Source organism: Mesoplodon densirostris, chromosome 2 (genome assembly GCF_025265405.1).
Source record: "Mesoplodon densirostris isolate mMesDen1 chromosome 2, mMesDen1 primary haplotype, whole genome shotgun sequence".
NCBI classification, from domain to species: domain Eukaryota; kingdom Metazoa; phylum Chordata; class Mammalia; order Artiodactyla; family Ziphiidae; genus Mesoplodon; species Mesoplodon densirostris.
The window spans coordinates 43,534,955-43,561,825 of NC_082662.1; the positions used below are offsets into that span (position 1 = coordinate 43,534,955).

At 37.1% G+C, this 26,871-nt stretch overlaps 1 protein-coding gene across 1 annotated transcript in view; it reads right to left on the minus strand.

Moving 5' to 3' along the window:
• The window catches only part of FAF1 (Fas associated factor 1), a 479,002-nt gene that overhangs the window by 275,064 nt on the left and 177,067 nt on the right, over positions 1-26,871 (minus strand). Inside the window, exon 5 of the mRNA XM_060089778.1 lies at positions 5,304-5,395. Within this exon, the coding sequence (XP_059945761.1) occupies positions 5,304-5,395 (92 nt within the window). The remainder of the gene's footprint in view (positions 1-5,303; positions 5,396-26,871) is intronic.

A 26,871-nucleotide genomic window follows, 5' to 3' on the forward strand; every position in this document is an offset into this window, starting at 1 on the left:
GTAGAATGGAGAAAACACAAGAACCGTTTAACATGGCCCTAGAAGAACTAAAGAGCAAACAAACAATGATGAACAACACAATAAATGAAATTAAAAATTCTCTAGAAGGAATTAATAGAATAACTGAGGCAAAAGAACAGATAAGTGACCTGGAAGATAAAACAGTGGAAATAACTACGACAGAGCAGAATAAAGAAAAAAGAATGAAAAGAATTGAGGACGTTCTCAGAGACGTCTGGGAAAACATTAAATGCACCAACATTCAAATTATAGGGGTCCCATAAAAAGAAGACAAAAGGAAAGGGGCTGAGAAAATATTTGAAGAGATTATAGTAGAAAACTTCCCTAATATGGGAAAGGAAATAGTCAATCAAGTGCAGGAAGTACAGAGACTCCCACACAGGATAAATCCGAGGAGAAACACTCCAAGACATATGTTAATAAAACTATCAAAAATTAAATACAAAGAAAAAATATTAAAAGCAGCAGGGGAAAAGCAACAAATAACATACAAGGCAATCCCCATAACGTTAACAGCTGATCCTTCAGCAGAAACTCTGCAACCCAGAAGGGAGTGACAGGACATAATTCAAGTGATGAAAGGGAAAAACCTGCAACCAAGATTGCTCCACCCAGCAAGGATCTCATTCAGATTTGATGGAGAAATTAAAACATTTACAGACAAGCAAAAGCTAAGAGAATTCAACACCACCAAACCAGCTTTACAACAAATGCTAAAGGAACTTCTCTAGGCAGGAAACACAAGAGAAGGGAAAGACCTACAATAAGAAACCCAAAACAACTAAGAAAGTGGTGACAGGAACATGCATACTGATAATTACCTTAAATGTAAATGTACTAAATGCTCCAACCAAAAGACACAGACTGGCTGAATGGATCCAAACACAAGACCGTATATATGCTGTCTACAACAGACACACTTCAGACCTAGGAACACTTACAGACTGAAAGTGAGGGGATAGAAAAAGATACTCCACGGAAATGGAAATCAAAAGAAAGCTGGAGTAGCAATACTCATATCAGATAAAATAGTCTTTAAAATAAAGACTCTCACAAGAGACAAAAAAGAACACTACATAATGATCAAGGGCTCAATCCAAGAAAAAGATATAACAATTGTAAATATTTATGCACCCAACATAGGAGCACCTCAATACATAAGGCAAATGCTAATAGCGATAAAAGGGGAAATCAATCGTAACACAATCATAGTAGGGGACTTTAACAACCCACTTTCACCAATGAACAGATCATCCAAAATGAAAATAAATAAGGAAACACAAGCTTTAAAAAAGAGGGACTTAACTGATATTTATAGGACATTCTATCCAAAAACAACAAAATACACTTTCTTCTCAAGTGCTCATGGAACATTTTCCAGGGTAGATCATATCTTGGGTCACAGATGAAGCCTTGGTAAATTTAAGAAAATTGAAATCATGTCAAGTATCTTTTCCAACCACAACACTATGAGACTAGATATCAATTACAGGAAAAAAACTGCAAAAATATAAACACGTGGAGGCTAAACAATATGCTACTAAATAACCAAGAGATCACTGAAAAAATCAAAGAGGAAATCAAAAAATACCAAGAAACAAATGACAATGAAAACATGATGACCCAAAACCTATGGGATGCAGCAAAAGCAGTTTTAACAGGGAAGTTTATAGCAATACAATCCTACCTCAAAAACAAGAAAACTCTCAAAATAAACAACCTAACCTTACACCTAAAGCAATTAGACAAAGAAGAACAAAAAAAACCCCAAAGTTAGCAAAAGAAAAGAAATCATAAAGATCAGATCAGAAATAAATGAAAAAGAAATGAAGGAAATTACTGCAGAGATCAATAAAACTAAGAGCTGGTTCCTTGAGAAGATATACAAAATTGATGAACCATTAGGCAGACTCATCAAGAAAAAAAGGGAAAAAGACTCAAATCAACAGAATTAGAAATGAAAAAGGAGAAGAAACAACTGACACTGTAGAAATACAAAGGATCATGAGAGATTACTACAAGCAACTCTATGCCCATAAAATGGAAAACCTGGAAGAAATGGACAAATTCTTAGAAAAGCACAACCTTCCAAGACTGAACCAGGAAGAAACAGAAAATATAAACAGACCAATCACAAGCACTGAAATTGAAATTGTGATTACAAACCTTCCAACAAACAAAAGCCCAGGAGCAGATGGCTTCACAGGCGAATTCTATCAAACATTTACAAAAGAGCTAACACCTATCTTTCTCAAACTCTTCCAAAATATAGCAGTGGGAGGAACACTCCCAAACTCATTCTACAAGGCCCCTACCACCCTGATACCAAAACCAGACAAAGATGTCACAAGAAAAGAACACTACAGACCAATATCACTGATGAACATAAGATGCAAAACTCCTCAACAAAATACTAGTAAACAGAATCGAACAGTATATTAGAAGGATCATACACCATGATCAAGTGGGGTTTATCCCAGGAATGTAAGTATTCTTCAATATATGTAAAACAATCAGTGTGACACACCATATTAACAAGTTGAAGGATAAAAACCATATGATCATCTCAATAGATGCAGAGAAAGCTTTCGACAAAATTCAACACCCAGTTATGGTAAAAAACCTCCAGAAAGCAGGTATAGAGGGAACTTAGGTCAACATAATAAAGGCCATATATGAAAAACCCACAGCCAACATCGTCCTCAATGGTGAAAAACTGAAACCATTTCCACTAAGATCAGGAAAAAAACAAGATTGCCCACTCTTACCACCATTATTCAACGTAGTTTTGGAAGTTTAAGCCGCAGCAATCAGAGAAGATAAAAAAATAAAAGGAATCCAAATCGGAAAAGAAGAAGTAAAACTGTCACTGTTTGCAGAGGACATGATACTATACACTGAGAATGCTAACGATGCTACCAGAAACTACTAGAGCTATCAATGAATTTGGTAAAGCAGCAGGATACAAAATTAATGCACAGAAATCCCTTGCATTCCTATACACTAATGATGAAAATTCTTAAAGACAAATTAAGGAAACATTCCCTTATACCATTGCTCAACAAAAAGAATAAAATACCTAGGAATAAAACTACCTAAGGAGACAAAAGACCTGTATTCAGAAGACTATAAGACACTGATGAAAGAAATTAAAGATGACACAAGCAGATGGAGAGATATACCATGTTCTTGGATTGGAAGAATCAACATTGTGAAAATGACTCTACTACTCAAAGCAATCTACAGATTCAGTGCAATCCCTATCAAGCTACCAATGGCATTTTTCACAGAACTAGAACAAAAAATTTCAAAATTTGTATGGAAACACAGAAGACCCCTAATAGCCAAAGCAATCTTGAGAAAGAAAAATGGAGCTGGAGGAATTAGGTTCCTTTCCTTCAGACGAACTACAAAGCTACAGTCATCAGACAGTATGGTACTGGCACAAAAACAGAAATATAGATCAATGGAACAGGATAGAAAGCCCAGAGATAGACCCACACACATATGGTCACCTTATCTTTGATAAAGGAGACAAGAATATACAATGCAGAAAAGACAGCCTCTTCAATAAGTGGTGCTGGGAAAACTGGACCGCTACATGTAAAAGAATGAAATTTGACACTCCCTAACACCGTATACAAAAATAAACTGAAAATGGATTAAAGACCTAAACGGAAGGCCAAACACTATAAAACTCTTAGAGGAAAACATAGGCAGAACACTCTGTGACATAAATCACAGCAAGATGCTTTTTGACCCAACTCCTAGAGCAATGGAAATAAAAACAAAAATGAACAAATGGGACCTAATGAAACTTAAAAGCTTTTGCACAGCAAAGGAAACCATAAACAAGGCAAAAAGACAACCCTCAGAATGCGAGAAAATATTTGCAAATGAAGCAACTGACAAAGGATTAATCTCTAAAATTTACAAGCAGCTCAAGCAGCTCCGTATCAAAAAAACAAACAACCCAATCCAAAAATGGGCAGAAGACTTAAATAGGCATTTCTCCAAAGAAGACATACAGATTGCCAGCAAACCCATGAAAGGATCACTAATCGTTAGAGAAATGCAAATCAAAACTACAGTGAGGTATCACCTCACACCAGTCAGAATGGTCATCATCAAAAAATCTACAAACAGCAAATGCTGGAGAGGGTGTGGAAAAAAAGGGAACCCTCTTGCACTGTTGGTGGGAATGTAAATTGATACAGCCACTATGGAGAACAGTATGGAGGCTCCTTAAAAAACTAAAAATAGAACTACCATTTGACCGAGCAATCCCACTACTGGGCATATACCCTGAGAAAACCATAATTCATAAAGAGTCATGTACCACAGTGTTCACTGCAGTTCTATTTAAAACAGCCTGGACATGGAAGCAACCTAAGTGTCCATCGACAGGTGAATGGATAAAGAAAGAATATGTGGCACATATATACAATGGAATATTACTCAGCCATAAAAAGAAATGAAATTGAGTTAGCTGGATGGACCTAGAGTCTGTCATACAGAGTGAAGTAAGTAAGTCAGAAAGAGAAAAACAAATACTGTATGCTAACACATATATACGGAATCTTAAAAAAAAAAAAAAGGTTCTGAAGAACCTAGGGGCAGGATGCGAATAAAGACGCAGACATAGAGAATGGACTTGAGGATACAGGGAGGGGGGAGGGTAAGCTGGGACAAAGTGAGAGAGTGGCGTAGACATATATACATTACCAAATGTAAAATAGATAGCTAGTGGGAAGCAGCTGCATGGCACAGGGAGATCAGCCTGGTGCTTTGTGAACTCCTGAAGGGGTGGGATAGGGAGGGTGGGAGGGAGACTCAAGAGAGAGGAGATATGGGGATATATGTATACGTATAGCTGACTCACTTTGTTATACAGCAGATACTAACACACCATTGTAAAGCAATTGTACTCTAATAAAGATGCTAAGAAAAAAATTATTATTCCAAGGCACTTACTGACATCATATGAGGTTTGAGAAAAATGTAAAAGCTCTCAAAAAAGAATGTGAAATTAACTCCTATAAAATAGTTAGAAGTAGGAAAATCATGCCACTTACATATCTAACTCACTTAAAACTGTGGTTGGTTTACTATGAAAATGTTTTAGCTTGAAAAACATTGTTTGCTGATTCCTTAAACTCAGCTACTATTACCAAACCTACATCTGTCATATGTAACAACATTAATAAAAAACAATTTTATACATCATTTAGTCAATAGCATAACTTAATTTTTTTTTATTTTTAGGCAGTTACTAAACTCACACTGTCTTCCACATCTCCAGTCTTCCAGCCTTTTAACAGCATTTTAGACACAGGTATCTGAAGTTCATTTTCTAGAATCTGTTTAATTTCTCCTGTACGAAAAAGAGGAGACCAGATATTACTAACAAAATAATGCAATAAATATTTGTTCATATCCAGAGCTAGCATTAATATTAGGCATATGGTCCACAGTCAATGACATTTATCTGATGAATGCATATGAAAAATTTCAGTAGTCCAAACTTCAAATCTTGATCATACAACATGTTGTCCCTTTGAAGAACTAAGGCTCCACCATTATGATAAAAGACTCCACAATTACTTAAGTACCTTTTTAAAAAGAAACAGATATCAGTGATTGGGGGTTTGAAAAGAAATAATCTATTTTAAACCAACGGATCATATCTATATGTGCTCAGCATATGGTAGGAGTAGTCGGTAAAGTATAAAACTTGAGGCATTATAGTATAGGGAAAGCAAATTGTGGAATGAAGACTTGGGCTGAAGTCTTATCTTGAAGAAATCAAATAACTTGCCCTTTTTTTTGCATCTATAAAATGGGGAATAATATTGCTTATCTTATCTACCTCTAAGATAAGAATTTTTGCATCTATAAAATGGGGAATAATATTGCCTATCTTATCTACCTCTAGGGTTCAAGGGTGAAAGGAGATAACATCCATGAATGTAGCTGGAAAAAAATAATAAAGTCAATGTATATAATCTAGAAGACAATTTAAACTGTGTTGAAGAGAAAAGCAGCAGAATTTCAGAAAAGAAAAAAAATTATGTTGGATCAAATAGTCAGAGAAAGTTTTGTGAGACAGATGAGACTTAAACCCAGTTTGTAATACAGCTGCATTTAAACCAAGCTTCAAGTATAGCCGGGTTGTGAAGGAGAGCCAAATCAAAGGCCAGGATATTCTATTCAGTGAAGACAAAGACCAAAAGGTAAAAAGGAAAAAATAAAAATGATGCTAATGAGAAACAGTGAGGAATCACTATTTTCCCAGTACTCCACAAATTACTTTTCAGGAATCGAGTCTACTTATAAATTAACCAGCTAATTTCTGATACTACAGTATAATAAACAGATCATTAAATCAGAATGTACAAATATTTCATATATATGCTTTTATTAGGTTGGTTAGTCTATAATTATAGATTAACATAATTCAATTTCATTTATATTAAGTGATTGAACACTGCAGAAAATGATTATACTATATATTAAAAGTAATTCCATGCTGATAAAGGAAAAGATGGAGGGTGAAGCTTACACTACACAAGTTCTACACTACACAGCTGCCTAAGCAAGCAATGCTACAATCAAACCCTTCACGGCCTTAGTGACATATTTTTACTTTCCTAAAGAAAATTCCTACCTAGGCACTTTGGATAGCGATTAAACATCATAAAAAGAATTCTGATTCAACATTATATTTTAGAAGCACAAAATTTATCAACTTTGACCTTCAAAAATATCACTGCTGACAAAGGATTGTTCTGTTCATGGAAATGAGAGAAAGGTGAGCTATACTTCTTTTACCAAATACATATAAACACTGCCTTTTCATTTGTGACTAAGGTTGCTATTTCTAAAGCTGTACCTATCTGGAACTGGGCTTATGCGCTTACAAGCCTGCCCAGTGCTTTCCTCTTAGAAACTTATCTTCACCTGACACTTCCTGCTTAAACTCTTGGAGACACCCTTAGCATTCATAACCTAAAAGAAAGGAAAAACAAAAAGAGAGTTTAAGTTAAAGTCCCAGTTAGTCTTTGCAGCAAGCTTGGGTAACATATAATACAAAAAGTCTTTTGTTCCACAGGTAGATAAGAATAGAAAACAAACCCAGAGCCATCACAGCAACTGAGTTCCTCATATTCAAAAAATTCTTCTCTTTTGGTCTCAATTTCTTCTTCTCTAAAGTAGGAATAATAACCATAGTACCAATATTTCATTGGGTTGCTGTATTAAATGACATACGGAATGGAAAATACTTTGTGTTACTATGTGTCCAATACATAAAAGGGACTCAAAAAATGTTGTTAGTTTTAAGTCATATTAATTAAGGTAATACACACATAAGTGTCTAGCATAGTATCTGGCCAGTATAGGTTCTCAATAAATAGTTGTTGTTTCAAGAATATCCAAAATATTTTAGGGCAGTGAAATGCTAGAATGCAGCAAGTTTCAGAGCCAGTTTTTATATCCAGGTCTGCCTGACTCCAAAGATCTTAACACAAGATGGCACTCCTGTATGTTACTTCGAAAACTGAGAAGATATGCAGATGCCATCAAGGAACAGTCCACTGACTGCAAACCATATATATGATAAGGGTTTAATACCCAAAATATATAAAGAACTCATAAAATTCAATAACCCAAAAACCCCCAAATACTCCAATTAAAAATGGGCAAAGGACTTGATTAGACATCTTTCCAAAGAAGATATAAAAATGGTCAATAGGGGCTTCCCTGGTGGCACAGTGGTTGAGAGTCCGCCTGCCGATGCAGGGGACATGGGTTCGTGCCCCGGTCCGGGAGGATCCCGTATGCCGTGGAGCGGCTGGGCCCGTGAGCCATGGCTGCTGAGCCTGCGCGTCCGGAGCCTGTGCTCCACAACAGGAGAGGCCCGTGTACCGCAAAAAAAAAAAAAAAAAAAAAAAAGGCCAATAGGTACATGAAAAGATGCTCAACATCACTAGTCACTAGGGAAATGCAAACCAAAAACCATAATGAGGTATCATCTCATACCTGTTAGAATGGCTACCGTCAAAAAGTAAGAGATAAATGGCGGCAAGGATACAGAGAAAAGAGAACTCTCGTGGGAATGTTTCCTTCTATTCTTACTTTGCTGCGAGTTTAATTATTTAAAAACAAAAAACACGAAATTTTAAATATTGTTGTTAAATACTGTCAAATGCTTTTTCCTCCATCTATTGAAATGATCAAATGAATTTTTTCATTCATTGTACTAATATATGGTGAACTACAATAATGGATTATATACAAATTGTTGAACAAGCCTTATTATATTCCTGGATAAAGCCCACTTGACCATGAGTTATATTATATACATATGTATGTATTTTACTATATTTAATGAATTCAATTTACAAATACTTGTAAAGGATTTCTGCCTCTATGGTTGTAAGAAATAGTCTGTAATAGTTTCCTTTTCCTGTAATGTCTTTGTCTGGTTTTAGTATCAGGGTTAATGCTGGTTTCATAAAATGAATTAGGCAACATTTCATCTTTCTCTATTTGTGAATGACTGCTAACATTTCTTCCTTAAATATTAGACAAACTTTACCAGTGAAGCCATCCGGGCTTGGGTTTTCTTGGGGAAAGGTTTTGATTGTTAACTATCAATAACTTTATATATTAGATGTAGAGTTATTCAGATTTTTAATTTTTGCTCATGTCAGCTGTAGTAACATACACCTTTAAAAAGAGTTTTTCTACCTTTTTAATATTTCATGTAACCTTTCAATTTACTGGCCTAAATTTGCTCTTAATGTTGTCTTATAATCCATTCAGTGTCTGTAGGTACCTTTCATTTTCAATGATTAACTTGTGTTTTCTCTCTTGTTCTTATTCACATTAGCAAGAGAACTATCAATTTTATTGATCTCAAAAAACAGCTTTAGGTTTTGTTCATTTTCTCTACTGTTTATCCATTTTCTGCTTTATTGATATCTGTGTGTGTGTGTATGATTCTTTTTCTTTCCACACTTACTTAGGGTTTGATTTGCTCTTTTCAAAAAAATTTCTTAACAGCTTTATTATGATTGATATAAAATACTGCACATATTTAAAATCCACAATTTGTAAGTTTTGACAAATATACCAGTGAAACCACCATCATAATCAAGATTATGAATTTATTCATCTCCCCCTAAAACTTTTCTTATGCCCCTTGTTAACTCCTCCACACTTCCCCTACCATATCTCCAGGGAACCAGTGATTGATTTGTGACTATGAATTAGCTTGAATTATATAGAATTTTAGATAAAAGGAATTTCAGGATGTTCTTTCAAAATCTGGCTTCTTGCACTCAAAATACATTGTCTGAGGTTTTTCCACATTGTTACACGTAATGATAACCCCTTTCTTATTACTAAGTAGTATTCCATTGTATGGATATACAACAATTTATTTATCCATCCACTGGTTTATGGACATGCTGTTTTTTCCACAGTTTGAGGCTATTACAAATAAGTTGCAATGAACAGTAACATACATGTCTTTGATGGACATATGATTTCATTTCTCTTGGGTAAATACCTAAGAGAGGGATGGCCAGTGTATTTTTAACTTTGTAGGAAACAGCCAAACTCTTTTCCAAACTGGTTTCTACTGTGATGTCTTCAAGTTCACTAATCTTTTCTTCTTGAATATCTAATCTTCTGTTAATCCCATCTCAGACATCATGGTCTTAACCTCTAGACATTTGATTTGGGTTATTTTAACTTTTTCAATTACTTATGATTTTCAATCCTTCCTCTCCCTTTTTGAACGTAAGTAATATAGCTATAAGAACTGTTTTAATGTCCTTAATCTGTGAATTCCAACATCTATGTCAATTCTGGGTTGTTTTTGGTTAATTGATTTCTCTTCTCAGTATGGGCCAGCTTTTCTCCTTCTTTGTATGCTTGGCAATTTTTTACTGGATATGAGACATTGTGAATTTTACCTTGATGGGTGCTGAATGTTTTTTATTCCTATAAATATACTGAGCTTTGTTCTGGGAGGCAGTTAAGTTACCTGGTAACAGTTCAGTGCTTTTGGGTCTTTGCTTTTAAGATGTTGGTACCACCTGTGCAGTATTTAATCTACGGCTAATCTTGACACTACTGAGGCAAGAGCCTTTTGAGTACAGCTGACCCTTGAACAACACAGGTTTGAACTGTGGGGGTCCACTTATACCTGGATTTTTTTCAATAGTAAGTACTACAGTACTATACAATTCACAGTTGGTTGCATCAGTGAATGAGGAAATGCAGGTACAGAGGAATGGAGTACATGGAGGGCTGACTATGTTATATGTGGATTTTAAGCTGTGCAAAAGGTTGGTGCCCCTAACCCCAGTGTTGTTCAATGGTCAACTGTATTCTATCCAAAGAATGAGGTCATTGGTCAACTGTACTCTATCCTCTATGAATTATGAGGTTTTCCAAACTAGCTGGTGAAGGTAACTCTGGTTCCTGCAAGCAGAAGGGTGGGCTGGGGTGGGGTAGGGACACTTTTCCTATTTCTTAGCTAGAAGCTTTGATCATTGCCTTTGGAACTACCTTCTTTTGTAATTAAGCATGTGAACCATAAACTTCCATCTCAGTACCACTTTGTCAGCATCAAACAAACATTGATACGCTACGTTTCCATCACAATTCAGTTCAAAATATTTTCTAATTTCCTTTGTGATTTCTTCTTGGACCTATGGTTTACTTAGAAATATGTTGTTTAATTTCCAAATATATCAGGATTTTCCAGATTCCTCTGATTTCTATTTTAATTCCACTGTTGTCAGAGAATATACCTCACATGATTTTTAAGCCACTTTAAGTCACTTTCTGTGACTTGTTTAATGGCTGAGCATATTTTCTACCTTAATGAATGCTGCAAATGCATGAGAAAAGAATATGTATTTTCCTATGGTTATGAGAAGCATTTTATACATTTCAAGTAGGTCGAACTGGTTGATATTCTGTTCGTATTTTCTGTCTGTTGTTCTGAACATTACTTTAAGAAAGGAGTGTTATCTCCAATTATAATTGTGGATTTGTTCTTTTCTCGTTGCAGTTCTATTGATTAGTTTTGTTTCACATACTTTCAAGCTTTTGTTATTATATACACACACATTTAGGATACTTATGTTTTTGTGATTAATTGACATCTTCATCATTATGAAATGTTCCCATTTATCCCTCATAATATTCTTTGTCCAGAAGTCTACTTCATTTAATATTAGCATAACATAATGTTGTTAATATAACATATATATTGATCACTATTTTCTTATATGTATATCTCAATCTTATGCTTTATACTTAAAGTGGGTTTCTTGTACATATATAATTGGTTTTCCTTTATTATCCAGTCTCACAATCTCTACCTTTCGCATAAGGATGTGAGATCATTTATATTTATTGTAATTATCTATAGTCTTATTTGTTTTCTATTTGTCCTATCTGATTTTTTTCTTTTATCATCTTTTTCTACCTTCATTTGCATTTATCAAATAGTTTTAGATATTCCATTTCATTTCAAACCTTGACTTAATAACCATTATGTGTGTTTTATTTTTAGTGATTACTCTAGGGTTTAGAATATGCATATTTAACTTCACAGAGTCCACCTTCAAGTAACACAGGACTTGTCTTACAACAGCATACTTCCTTTCCCCGTTCCTATTCTTTGCGCTGTTTCATACATTTACCTCTACATAATTTACAAAACACACAATACATTGCTCTTACTTTTACTTTATAGTGTCATTTATCTCTTAAAGAAATTAAAAAGAAAGTAAATATTTTGTATATACCCAAATTTTTACCATTTCTGGTGCTTCTCATTTCTTTGTGTTAATCTGATTTCCCATCTGGTATCATTTTCCTTCAGCCTGAGGAACTTCCTTTAATATTTCTTGTAGTTTTTGTTTGTGCAAAAAAAATATCTTTATTTAGTCTTCATTTCTGAAAGATATTTTTGTTGGATATAGCATTCCAGGTTGACATTTTATTCCTTCGGCACTTAGAAATATCACCAAGTTGTTTCCTGGCTTGCATTGCTTCTGATAAGAAGTCTGTAGTCATTATTTTAAAATCTTTTTTTCCCTATATGGAATGTGTCTTTGTCTCTTCACCTCTGGCTACTTTAAATTTTCTTCTACGACTGATTTTCAGCAGTTTTAATATGATGTGGTTTTCTTTGAGTTACTCCTACTTGGAGTTACTAAGCTTCTTAGATCTGTAAGTTTATAGTTTTCATCAAATTGGGGTTGTTTTCTGTTATTATTTCTCTAAAATTTCCCCCTTTCTATTAGCCCCTCTGTTTGGGGGAATCTAATCACACATATATTAGGCCACTTTTTATTTCATGACAGGTCACTTAAGCTCTGTCCTTTGCCCTCTCCCCTGTATTTTTGCTGTGTGTACTCCACTTCACACTGTTTTTATTGCCATGTCTTCAAATTCATTGATCTTTTCTTTAATAGCATCTATCTGTTAAATCCTTCAGGGTAAATATTATATTGCAGATCTTAAATTTTAACTCTAGAATTTTCCTTTGGTTTTTTTCAATTCTTTCTTCAAGTTCTCGATTTCTTTTAAATCCTTAAGCATATTTATAACAGCTGTTTTAAAATTCTCCTAATTCCATTATTTTTGCCATTTATGAATATGTTTTTATTTTCTAATTTTTCTTCAGGCTATGGGTCACATTTTGCTACTTCTCATGTCTCCTAGTTTTTGACTGAACACCAGACATTATGAAAATTACATTAATGAGGGTCTGCATTTAATGGTTTGCCCCTAAGGAGTGTAGAAGTTTATTTTGACAGGTCCTTACATTTCATGCATATAGGTTGATCCTTTTGAGACATCTTTATGACATTATTTTGGTGCATCTAAAGCAGTGATTCTCAAAAGTACAGTTCAGAAATTTGGGGGATTCCTTGAGACTGATTGTACAAAAGTAATGATCACTAGGTTCAAAAGCATTATCCCAATTCTATCACTAAGTGACTATTAATTACTGAGCCAATTTATAGGCCCTCTCTGGGCCTCAAATTCCACATTAATTTTTTTTAAAAAGCTAAGAATACATTTAATGCCACCTTGTTCCCTTTTTTTAAATTAAAAAATATCAACACAATGTGGCACCAAAAAGTAAGAACTGCCCACAAAGAAAAATGAGACTTAGTCTACCAGTAGACACAAGAAAATCAAACCTGTCACCTAGAAAAAACAAAATGAGAAATAATATATCATGTGGATTTTTCTCAAGCACAATTCTCAAAAACGAATTTCTTCCTCCTTTGTTCAAATCACATTTTTTGTAATGTCAGAAATCTTCTACTGCCTCCATTCATTTCCTTATTTTAAACATTATAAGCCACCAACCCCTACAAACACTTGTTTCAACTGTGAAACTATTCTTTTGAGAAAAATCAGATTAAGATTCTATAGCAGAAGCAACATTAGACTTTCAGGGCTAGAAAGGACCCAGCTCAGAGGCTGTTTTAAATCATTCTGGGATATGACTTACCCAAGAACAAGTAGTAAGTTAATGGCAAAGACTACAAGGCAATGTTCCATTGCTTTTCCCTCTACACCTTCCCATCTCAGATGTTCAAAGATGCAGCCCTTGTATATCTTGATGCTCAAACTTATAAACAAAAAGATCATTTCCATAACACCTATAATTATCAACAAGAATCATAAATATGTGCATATGTAGGCAGTCTGAAACAAAAGGATTCCAGAAAATGCTACTCACTTTTAGGTTATTTACAGTGTGTCAATGGGTCTAACAGGATTTGAGATTATACCCAACAATGCATACAAAACACTCTATCAGAATGCTATAAAGGCTGATGTTTAATTGTGTCTGTAAGATTAGAAGACAGAAGTCTTTTTTTCCTAAATATTAATGTTCCCCTTAATACAGAAAGAAACCTAATGATTATTACTAACATATAAGGGAAGTATTTAAAATAATTTTACAGGGAGCAAAAGTTCCAGTCATTTATGAAGCATAATGATCAGTAAAGATTATCCAACACTTTTCATTAGAAACTTTGTTTTCTGTTTACCTCTTTGCTTCTTGTATTGTAGAACCTTTACCCAAATAAAGACACTCTGTGCTCACTATCCATATAGCAGAATTGTTTTAGTTCAGTGGATAACAGACTGGGCTAAAAGTCAAAAGACAGTGACTGGCTGTTCTGGAGTCTGCTACTAACTACCATGGCAGGGCAGCCTCCCTGAGTTTTAAGCTTACATACCTGTAAAATAAAGCATTTAGACTAAATGTCCTCTAAGGGTTCTTCCAGTTCTAAAACCTCACGTTCACATTCTACCCAATGTGTACGGCATTAAGATAAGCACTTTGGAAAACATAGAAACTAAGTCATATGTCAGAATGGGAAGGGCTTCCTAACCACAAACATAGAAAGAAAAACTGTGAGGGAAAAGTTCACAATACTGTAAAAATAAAAAAACTTCTGTATCTCGAAAAGCACAATAAAATGAAAATGTAAATGGGGAAAATATTTGCTAAACAAGTAATGGATGAAAGGATAATCTCATTAATATACAAAAAATTCTTATAAGTTTAAAAAATTTGTTAAAGAAAGTCACAATAGAATCATATAAACTTACATACAAAAGAGCCAATAAACCTAGTGTATTAACTGAGTAGTAAAAGAAAACTGAACTGAAAACATAAGATACCATTTATTTCTAAACTGACAAAGCTTTTTCTTTTCTTTTTTATTGTAATAAGCTATATACCATAAAAATGTGCCACTTTAAAGTGTACAGTTCAGTGACATTAAGTACATTCCACATTGTGCAACCACCACCACTATCCATCTACAGAACTTTTCATCAGCCCACAGTGCAACTCTGTATCCATTAAATAACTCCCCATTCCCACCTCCCCCCAGCCCCTGGTAACCACTATCTACTTGCTGGAATCTGACTATTATAGGTATCTCTTATAAGTGGAATAATACATATTTGTCCTTGTTGCATCTGGCTTATGAAACATTCAGCATAGTGTCTTCAACATTCATCCATGTTGTAGTATATAGCAGAATTCCACTCCTTTTTTTTTTTGCGTTATGCGGGCCTCTCACTGTTGTGGCCTCTCCTGTTGCGGAGCACAGGCTCTGGACGCACAGGCTCAGTGGCCATGGCTCACAGGCCTAGCTGCTCTGCGGCATGTGGGATCTTCCCAGACCAGGGCACGAACCCGTGTCCCCTGCATCGGCAGGCGGACTCTCAACCACTGTGCCATCAGGGAAGCCCTCCATTCCTTTTTAAAGCTGAACAATATTCACTGTATGTACATACCACATTTTGCTTAGCCATTCAACAGTCAATGTTCACTTGGGTTGCTTCTATTTTTTGTTCTGTTTTTCTGTAAAAGTTCCTACATTCAATTATCTGGGGTATATACTCAAAAGTGAAATTGATGGATTATATGGTAATTCTATGTTTAATTTTTTAAAGAACTGCCATACTCTTTCCCCAGCAGCTGCACCATTTTACATTCCTACCAGCAATGCACAAGGGTTCCAATTTCTTCATATCCTTGCCAACACTTGTTACTTTTTGTTTGGTTGGTTGTTTTTTAGAACAGTCATTCTAAGGGGTATGAAGTGGTATCTCATTGTGGTTTTGATTTGCATTTCGCTGATGATTCATATTGTTCAGCATCTTTCCATGTGTTTACTGGTCACCTGTATATCTTCTCTGGAGAAACAACTATTCAAGTCCTTTGCCCATTAAAAAAAATTTTTTATTAAGATATCATGGACATATAACCATTGTGTAAGTTTAATGTATACATGTGTTGATTTGATACATTTATATATTGAAATATGATTACAATTGTAGCATTAGCTAACACCTCTATCATATCACATTATTATCATTTCTTTTTTGTAGTGGGAACAATTTTAAATGGGTTTTTTTGTTGTTGTTGAATTGTATGAGTTCTTTATATATTCTGGATATTAGACCCTTATCAGACATATGGTTCAAAGATATTTTCTACCATTCTGTAGGTTGCTTTTTCATTCTATGGATAGCGTCCTGTGATGCACAACTTTTGAATTCTGATGAGGTCTGATTCACTTACTTTTTCTTTTGTTCCTGTATTTTAGTGTCATATACAATAAATCACTGCCAAACCCAATGTCATGAAGCTTTCCCCTTATATTTTCTTCTAAGAGTTTTATAGTCTGAGCTCTTATGTTGAGGTCTTTGTTGGTTTTGTTTTTTAATATCACAAACTACTGGCAAGACTATAAATTAGTATACTGTTGATGGCAATTTAAAATAAGATTTCTCTAAAGAGTAATTTGGTAGAATATATCTAAAACTTTAAAAATGTGCATCCCTTCTCACCTCTAGGCAACTCTATGTAGAAAAATAATCACTGAGGTTCAACAAACTTCACTGCAGTATGTTACAGTGAAAGATCAGGAATGGAGGGGAGCTCAAAATAACCAGCAAAAGGAAAATGGTACAATAAATCATAGTACAGTCTTTAAAAACTGTGTGCTTCAAGAGTATTTTAAAATATGGAAAATGACAATGATATAATAGTACAAGTAAAAAAAAAAAGCAGATTCTAAAGCATCAAATATAGTTTATCTCAATTTTGTAAAATATAGATTTATACAACAGACATAGAATGAAACTGGAAGTAAATGCAGCAAAATGCTAACTGTAGTTAAAAGTAGAATTACTGGTAATTTTTACTTTTTCCACACTTCTGTCCATTTCATAAAGTTTCTACAACAAACAATGGAGCAGGAATGCGGTTGGAAATGAATTATTCAAAAACAGAGGAAGGCAACTTCTATCCTAGTACTCAAGAAAGAAAGAGTGAACAAAGCAACTAATATCTGTTGCAAGTCTTTCTCCTAAGTGCCAGATTTCAACCATGTATATTGAGGAACTTGTTACTCATTCATTTTAAGCAAGAAAATCTAGCAGTAGAGCGAAGAATTGAGTGGGAAACAGAAAAGAGGAAACCTATTAGCAGAGGGTATTAAAACAGCAAGATAAGAAAAAGTGAAGGAAGGTATAAACTGCTTATGTTGAAAATGGAAAAGGTGATGCACAAGACAGTAATCTGTGAAAAAGACTCTTTAGCAATGTTTCTTAAGACATAGTTCTTCAACTTCATCAGAATCACCTGTACTATTTGTTTTCAAAAATGCAGATTTGTGGGCTCTACCTCATTACAGAATTAGAATCTAAATCTATAGGATTTGGCCCAGGACTTATACATTTAATCAACCCCCCATTCCCTCCCCAAGGTGATTTATATGCATATAAAATTAGAAACACTCCTATGGAGTTTAATAAATGGTAGAACCTGAGGATGAGAGGGATGGAGGAAAAGAAGAAATGGCTTAGCTATCAAGCATGTTGGTACCAGCTAGATGTTGCTGTGGACTCTCCATAATCCACAGCTCTGCCACAGAACTACTGCTTCATACTAGTTTACCTTAATAATCACTTCTGTCTAAAGGTGGTGGCTTTCTGTCATACTACTCACTGCTTAATTTGTCCTTCGGGGACTGTATTTTTTTAACGCCTGAAACTGCTTACCGTAAGAGCTTAACTAACATTTTAATGTCAAGCCTATCCTTAAACGACTAGAAGAGCACCTGGCATATAGTAGGCATACAATGAAATCAGAACCAAGTATTTACAAGGGAAGGAAAGCAGTAGGGCTAGAAAGGTAGGATAAGACCAGATAAGAAAGGGTGTATGTGCTAGGGTAATGCACTTGAACTTAGCCAAGAGGCAGTTTGATGAGATGGTATCTGACAAATGTATACTCCTGTAAAACCACCACCACAATCAAAATAAAGAACACTGCTGACCTGGGCTCTTTGGTGGGGCTAATGACAGACACTGGGAGGGCTCACGCCAAGGAGTACATCCCAGAACTTCTGCTGCCAGTGTCCTTGTCCCCACGGTGAAACAGAGCCACTCCCGGCCTCTGCAGGAGACCCTCCAACACTAGCAGCCATTTCAGGGGAAATGTAAGCAATCTGTCCTGTTCCTCTGATCTTAGCCTGGAGTTCTGGTGTCTGCAAGCACTTCTCATCTCTCAGAAAATACATCAGAACTACATCTACATGTGGAACAACTCCTACAGAACACCCACTGAAAGCTGGCAGAAGACCTCAGACCTCCCAAAACGCAAGAAACTCCCCACATACCTGGGTAGGACAGAAGAAAAAAGAATAAACAGAGACAAAAGAATAGGGACAGGACCTGCACCAGTGGGAGGGAGCTGTGAAGGAGGAAAGGTTTCCACACACTAGGAAGCCCCTTCTCGGGCGGAGACTGTGGGTGGTGGAGGGGGGAAGCTTCGGAGCCACAGAGGAGAGCACAGCAACAGGGGTGCAGAGGGCAAAGCGGAGAGATTCCCACACAGAGGATCGGTGCCGACCAGCACTCACCAGCCTGAGAGGCTTGTCCACTCACCCGCCGGGGCGGGCAGGGGCTGGGAGCTGAGGCTTGGGCTTCGGTCGGAGCGCAGGGAGAGGACTGGGGTTGGCAGTGTGAACACAGCCTGCAGGGGGTTAGTGCACCACTGCTAGCCGGGAGGGAGTCCGGGAAAAAGTCTGGCCCTGCCGAAGAGGCAAGAGACTTTTTCTTCCCTCTTTGTTTCCTGGTGCCCGAGGAGAGGGGATTAAGAGTGCTGCTTAAAGGAGCTCCAGAGATGGGCTGGAGCCGCGGCTAACAGCGCGGACCCCAGGGACGGGCATGAGACGCTAAGGCTGCCGCTGCCGTCACCAAGAAGCCTGTGTGCGAGCACAGGTCACTATCCACACCTCCCTTCCGGGGAGCCTGTGCAGCCCGCCACTGCCAGGGTCCTGGGATCCAGGGACAACCTCCGCAGGTGAACGCACAGAGCGCCTCAGGCTGGTGCAACGTCCTGCCGGACTCTGCCGCCGGAGGCTCGCCCCGCACTGTGGCCCTCCCTACCCCCAGCCTCAGTGAGCCAGAGCCCCCGAATCAGCTGCTCCTTTAACCCCGCCCTGTCTGAGTGAAGAACAGACGCCCTCCTACGACCTACATGCAGAGGCGGGGCCAAATCCAAAGCTGAGCCCCAGGAGCTGTGCGAACAAAGAAGAGAAAGGGAAATCTCTCCCAGCAGCCTCAGGAGCAGAGGATTAAATCTCCACAATCAACTTGATGTACCTGCATCTGTGGAATACATGAATAGACAACAAATCATCCCAAATTGAGGAGCCAGGAGTCAGTGCTGTGCCTCTGAGGTGGGAGAGCCAACTTCAGGACACTGGTCCACAAGAGACCTCCCAGCTCCACATAATATCAAAAGGCGAAAATCTCCCAGAATCCCCATCTCAACACCAACACCCAGCTTCACTCAACGATCAGCAAGCTACAGTGCTGGACACCCTATGCCAAACAACTAGCAAGACAGGAACACAAAGCCACCCATTAGCAGACAGGCTGCCTAAAAATCATAATAAGTACACAGACACCCCAAAACACACCACCAGACGTGGACCTGCCAACCAGAAAGACAAGATCCAGCCTCATCCACCAAAACACAGGCACTAGTCCCCTCCACCAGGAAGCCTACACAACCCACTGAACCAACTTCAGCCACTGGGGACAGACACCAAAAACAACGGGAACTACGAACCTGCAGCCTGCAAAACGGAGACCACAAACACAGTAAGATAAGCAAAATGAGAAGACAGAAAAACACACAACAGATGAAGGAGCAAGATAAAAACCCACCAAACCTAACAAATGAAGGGGAACTAGGCAGTCTACCTGAAAAAGAATTCAGAATAATGATAGTAAAGATGATCCAAAATCTTGGAAATAGAATAGAGAAAATGCAAGAAACATTTAACAAGGACCTAGAATAACTAAAGATGAAACAAGCAACAATGAACAACACAATAAATGAAATTAAAACTACTCTAGAAGGGATCAATAGCAGAATAACGGAGGCAGAAGAACGGATAAGTGACCTGGAAGATAAAATAGTGGAAATAACTACTGCAGAGCAGAAGAAAGAAAAAAGAATGAAAAGAACTGAGGACAGTCTCAGAGACCTCTGGGACAACATTAAACGCACCAACATTCTAATTATAGGGGTCCCAGAAGAAGAAGAGAAAAAGAAAGGGACTGAGAAAATATTTGAAGAGATTATAGTTGAAAACTTCCCTAATATGGGAAAGGAAATAGTTAATCAACTCCAGGAAGCACAGACAGTCCCATACAGCATAAATCCAAGGAGAAACATGACAAGACACATATTAATCAAACTGTCAAAAATTAAATACAAAGAAAAGATATTAAAAGCAGCAAGGGAAAAACAACAAATGACACACAAGGGAATCCCCATAAAGTTAAGAGCTGATATTTCAGCAGAAAACTCTGCAAGCCAGAAGGGACTGGCAGGACAAATTTAGAGTGATGAAGGAGAAAAACCTACAAATAAGATTACTCTACCCAGCAAGGATCTCATTCAGATTTGATGAAGAAATTAAAACCTTTACAGACAAGCAAAAGCTAAGAGAGTTCAGCACCACCAAACCAGCTTTACAACAAATGCTAAAGGATCTTCTCTAGGCAAGAAACACAACATAAGGAAAAGACCTACAATAACAAACCCAAAACAATTAAGAAAATGGGAATAGGAACATACATATCGATAATTACCTTAAATGTAAATGGATGAAATGCTCCCACCAAAACACACAGACTGGCTGAATGGAAACAAAAAAAAGATCCATATATATGCTGTCTACAAGAGACCCGCTTCAGACCTAGAGACACATACAGAATGAAAGTGAGGGGATGGAAAAGAGATATTCCATGCAAATGGAAACCAAAAGAAAGCTGGAGTAGCAATTCTCATATCAGACAAAATAGACTTTAAAATAAAGACTACTAGAAGAGACAAAGAAGGACACTACTTAATGATCAAGGGATCGATCCAAGAAGAAGATATAACAGTTGTAAATATTTATGCACCCAACATAGGAGCACCTTAATACATAAGGCAAGTACTAACAGCCATAAAAGGGGAAATCGACAGTAATACATTCATTGTAGGGGACTTTAAACCCCCACTTTCACCAATGGACAGATCATCCAAACTGAAAATAAATAAGGCAACACAAGCTTTAAATGATACATTAAACAAGATGGACTTAATTGATATTTATAGGACATTCCATCCAAAAACAACAGAATACACATTTTTCTCAACTGCTCATGGAACATTCTCCAGGATAGATCATATCTTGGGTCACAAATTAAGCCTTGGTAAATTTAAGAAAATTGAAATTGTATCAAGTATCTTTTCCAACCACAATGCTATGAGACTAGATATCAATTACAGGAAAACATCTATAAAAAATACAAACACATGGAGGCTAAACAATACACTACTTAATAACGAAGTGATCACTGAAGAAATCAAAGAGGAAATCAAAAAATACCTAGAAACAAATGACAATGGAGACACAATGAGCCAAAACTTACGCGATGCAGCAAAAGCAGTTCTAACAGGGAAGTTTATAGCAATACAATCCAACCTTAAGAAACAGGAAACATCTCGAATAAACAACCTAACCTTGCACCTAAAGCAATTAGAGAAAGAAGAATAAAAAAACCCCAAAGTTAGCAGAAAGAAAGAAATCCTAAAGATCAGATCAGAAAAAAATGAAAAAGAAATGAAGGAAACAATAGCAAAGATCAATAAAACTAAAAGTTGGTTCTTTGAGAAGATAAACAAAATTGATAAACCATTACCCAGACTCATAAAGAAAAAAAGGGAGAAGACTCAAATCAATAGAACTGGAAATGAAAAAGGAGAAGTAACAACTGACACTGCAGAAATACAAAAGATCATGAGAGATTACTACAAGAAACTCTATGCCAATAAAATGGACAACCTGGAAGAAATGGACAAATTCTTAGAAAATCACAACCTTCCGAGACTGAATCAGGAAGAAATAGAAAATATGAATAGACCAATCACAAGCACTGAAATTGAAACTGTGATTAAAAATCTTCCAACAAACAAAAGCCCAAGACCAGATGGCTTCACAGGTGAATTCTATCAAACGTTTAGAGAAGAGCTAACACCTATCCTTCTCAAATTCTTCCAAAATATAGCAGAGGGAGGAACACTCCCAAACTCATTCTATGAGGCCACCATCACCTTGATACCAAAACCAGGCAAGGATGTCACAAAGAAAGAAAACTACAGGCCAATATCACTGATGAACATAGATGCAAAAATCCTCAACCAAATGCTAGCAAACAGAATCCAACAGCACATTGAAATGATCATACACCATGATCAAGTGGGGTTTATTCCAGGAATGCAAGGATTCTTCAATATACGCAAATCAATCAATGTGATACACCATATTAACACATTGAAGAAGAAAAACCATATGATCATCTCAGTAGATGCAGAGAAAGCTTTCAACAAAATTCAACACCCATTTATGATAAAAACCCTGCAGAAAGTAGGCATAGAGGGAACTTTCCTCAACATAATAAAGGCCATATATGACAAACCCACAGCCAACATCGTCCTCAATGGTGAAAAACGGAAACCATTTCCACTAAGATCAGGAACAAGACAAGGCTGCCCACTCTCACCACTCTTATTCAACTTAGTTTTGGAAGTTTAGCCACAGCAATCAGAGAAGAAAAGGAAATAACAGGAATCCAAATTGGAAAAGAAGAAGTAAAGCTGTCACTGTTTGCAGATGACATGATACTATACATAGAGAATCCTAAAGATGCTACCAGAAAACTACTAGAGCTAATCAATGAATTTGGTAAAGTAGCAGGATACAAAATTAATGCACAGAAATCTCTGGCATTCCTGTACACTAATGATGAAAAATCTGAAAGTGAAATCAAGAAAGGAAAACACTCCCATTTACCATTACAACAAAAAGAATAAAATATCTAGGAATAAACCTACCTAAGGAGACAAAAGACCTGTATGCAGAAAATTATAAGACACTGATGAAAGAAATTAAAGATGATACAAAAAGATGGAGAGATATACCATGCTCCTGGATTGGAAGAATCAATATTGTGAAAATGGCTCTACTACTCAAAGCAATCTACAGATTCAATGCAATCCCTATCAAACTACCACTGGCATTTTTCACAGAACTAGAACAAAAAATTTCAAAATTTGTTTGGAAAAACAAAAGACCCTGAATAGCCAAAGCAATCTTGAGAACGAAAAACGGAGCTGGAGGAATCAGGCTCCCTGACTTCAGACTACACTACAAAGCTATAGTAATCAAGGCAGTGTGGTACTGGCACAAAAACAGAAAGATAGATCAATGGAACAGGATAGAAAGCCCAGAGATAAACCCACACACATATGGTCAACTTATCTTTGATAAAGGAGGCAGGAATGTACAGTGGAGAAAGGACAGCCTCTTCAATAAATGGTGCTGGGAAAACTGGACAGGGACATGTAAAAGTATGAGAGTAGATCATTCCCTGACACCATACACAAAAATAAGCTCAAAATGGATTAAAGACCTAAATGTAAGGCCAGAAACTATCAAACTCTTAGAGGAAAACACAGGCAGAACACTCTACGACATAAATCAGAGCAAGATCCTTTTGGACCCACCTCCTAGAGAAATGGAAATAAAAACAAAGATAAACAAATCGGACCTAATGAAACTTCAAAGCTTTTGCACAGCAAAGGAAACCATAAACAAGACCAAAAGACAACCCTCAGAATGGGAGAAAATATTTGCAAATGAAGCAACTGACAAAGGATTAATCTCCAAAATTTATAAGCAGCTCATGCAGCTCAATAGCAAAAAAACAAACAACCCAATCCAAAAATGGGCCGAAGACTTAAATAGGCATTTCTCCAAAGAAGATATACAGACGGCCAACAAACACATGAAAGAATGCTCAACATCATTAATCATTAGAGAAATGCAAATCAAAACTACAATGAGATATCATCTCACACCAGTCAGAATGGCCATCATCAAGAAATCTAGAAACAATAAATGCTGGAGAGGGTGTGGAGAAAAGGGAACACTCTTGCACTGCTGGTGGGAATGTGAATTGGTACAGCCACTATGGAGAACAGTATGGAGGTTCCTTAAAAAACTAAAAATAGAACTACCATATGACCCAGCAATCCCACTACTAGGCGTATACCCTGAGAAAACCATAATTCAAAAAGAGACATGGACCAAAATGTTCATTGCAGCTCTATTCACAATAGCCCGGAAATGGAAACAACCTAAGTGTCCATCATCGGATGAATGGATAAAGAATATGTGGCACATATATACAATGGAATATTACTCAGCCATAAAAAGAAACGAAACTGAGCTATTTGTAATGAGGTGGATAGACCTAGAGTCTCTCATACAGAGTGAAGTAAGTCAGAAAGAGAAAGACAAATACCGTATGCTAACACATATATATGGAATTTAAGAAAAAAAATGTCATGAAGAACCTAGGGGTAAAACGGTAAAGACACAGACCTACTTGAGAATGGACTTGAGGATATGGGGATTGGGAAGGGTAAGCTGTGACAAAGCGAAAGAGAGGCATGGACATATATACACTACCAAACGTAAGGTAGATGGATAGTGGGAAGCAGCCGCATAGCACCGGGAGATCGGCTCAGTGCTTTGTGACTGCCTGGAGGGGTGGGATGGGGAGGGTGGGAGGGAGGGAGACACAGGAGGGAAGGGATGTGGGAACAGATGTATATGTATGACTGATACACTTTGTTACAAAGCAGAAACTAATAAAAAAAAAAGAAAGAAAATGTAGTATATACATACAATGGAATATTATTCAGCTTTTAAAAAGGAAGGAAATCCTTTAATATGCTATAACATGGATGAGCCTTTCACTTATCATATGAAGTGAAATAAGCCAGAAAGACAAATGTTGCGTGATTCCACTTATATAAGGTATTTAAAGTCGTCAAACTCATAGACGCAGAAAGCAGAATGATGACTGCCAGGGGGCTTGCAGGAGGGGAAAATGGGAAGTTGCTGTTCAGTGGATATAGAGTTTCACTTACTCAAGATGAAACAGTTCTAGAGATCCACTGTACAACAATGTACCCATAGTTAATAAAACTATACTGTATATATCTCATTTGTAAAATAAAAAGGAATGTATAGGAGAATATTTGGGGGCATGGGGATGGGCACAGGGAGAAGGGACTAGACTAGGGGAGGAATCCAGGCAAAAAAAGAAACAAGTACAAAGGCCCTGAGCTAATAACCTATTCAAGGAACTGAAAGAGGTCCGTCACAACTCAGGCATGGTGAGTAAGAAGGAGTCATGTTAAAAGATTTGAATTTTATCCCCAAAACAATGGAAAGTTTCTAAATGGTTTAAAGTAAGGGAATAACAATCTGATTCATGTTTGGGAATGGATCACTCTTTTAACAGACTTGCTTTTCTCTGTAATGCAGCGGTCCCCAACATTTTTGGTACCAGGGACTGGTTTTGTGGAAGACAGTTTTTCCACAGACGGGGTGGGGGGATGGTTTCAGAATGATTCAAGCACATTACATTTACTGTGCACTTTATTTCTATTATTCTTACATAGTAATATATAAGGAAATAATTATACAACTCACCATAATGCAGAATCAGTGGGAGCCCTGAGCTTGTTTTCCTGCAACTAGATGGTCCCATCTGGGGGTGACGGGAGACAGTGACACCCAAAGTGTGTTGCTTATGTCCAGTCTACTCCGTAATCTCATTTTGGTTGCTGTCACTGCAGAAAACCCTCCTTCACAAAGATAGGATGTTGGAAATGGAAGCAGCCTTTTCAGTGCTTTTGTGGCAATCTCAGGATATTCCGTCTTGACTTTCATCCAGAACGTATGGAGATTTGAGGTTGTCTCACGCATACTTCTAAGGCCACCGTCATTTGCGATCTCAAGCAGTTGATCCTCTTCTAGCACGGACAAAGTCGATTCACCTGGCTTATTCACAAATGGGTCATGGATCCATTCCTTCCCAGTTCAGTCTTCTGTGGTTGGCAAGTAATGCTCAAACTCTTTTGAAAGCTGAGATAGGTGATCACGCACCAGCTGGGAGAAAGAAGGCCCTGGCTCAGTCTCTTTCAAAATCTCTGCTAATGTTTGAAACATGTCAAAAATCCCAATGTTCACTTGTTGCCCCCATAGTTCAAGTTTGGCTTTGAATGCAGCCACTTTATCTGCCGACTTGAACACAGCTGTCGTTCTCCCCTGAAGTGACAGATTGAGTTCGTTGAGCAGGTTGAATATGTCACACAAGTAAGCAAGTTTTGTGACCCATTCTGTGGCACTGAAATGTGCTGCCAGTGGTGACCCTTTTTCTAAAAGAAATCTCTGGAGTGGTTCTCATAACTCAAAAACTCTGGCCAGTGATCTACATTTAGAAAGCCATCTCACTTCTGTGTGTAAGAGAAGACGTGTGGACTCTGCATCCTCCTCCTCACAGAGCTGCGTGAACAGATGTGAGTTAAGGGCATGCACTTTAATATGGCTGATAATTTTAATCACATCCTGCAAAATGCTGTTAAGTTCAGGTGACATTTTTCAGCTAGCCAGCATTTCTCTACGGATGATACAGTGCATAGACTTACATTTGAGAAACGACCTCTTTGACCCGAGTTGCAAAACCAGAAAGCCGTCCAGTCATGGCAGCTGCTCCATCCATGCATATACTGACACAAAATGACCAATTCAGTTTTCTTAATATGTAATAATTCAAAGACTTGAATAG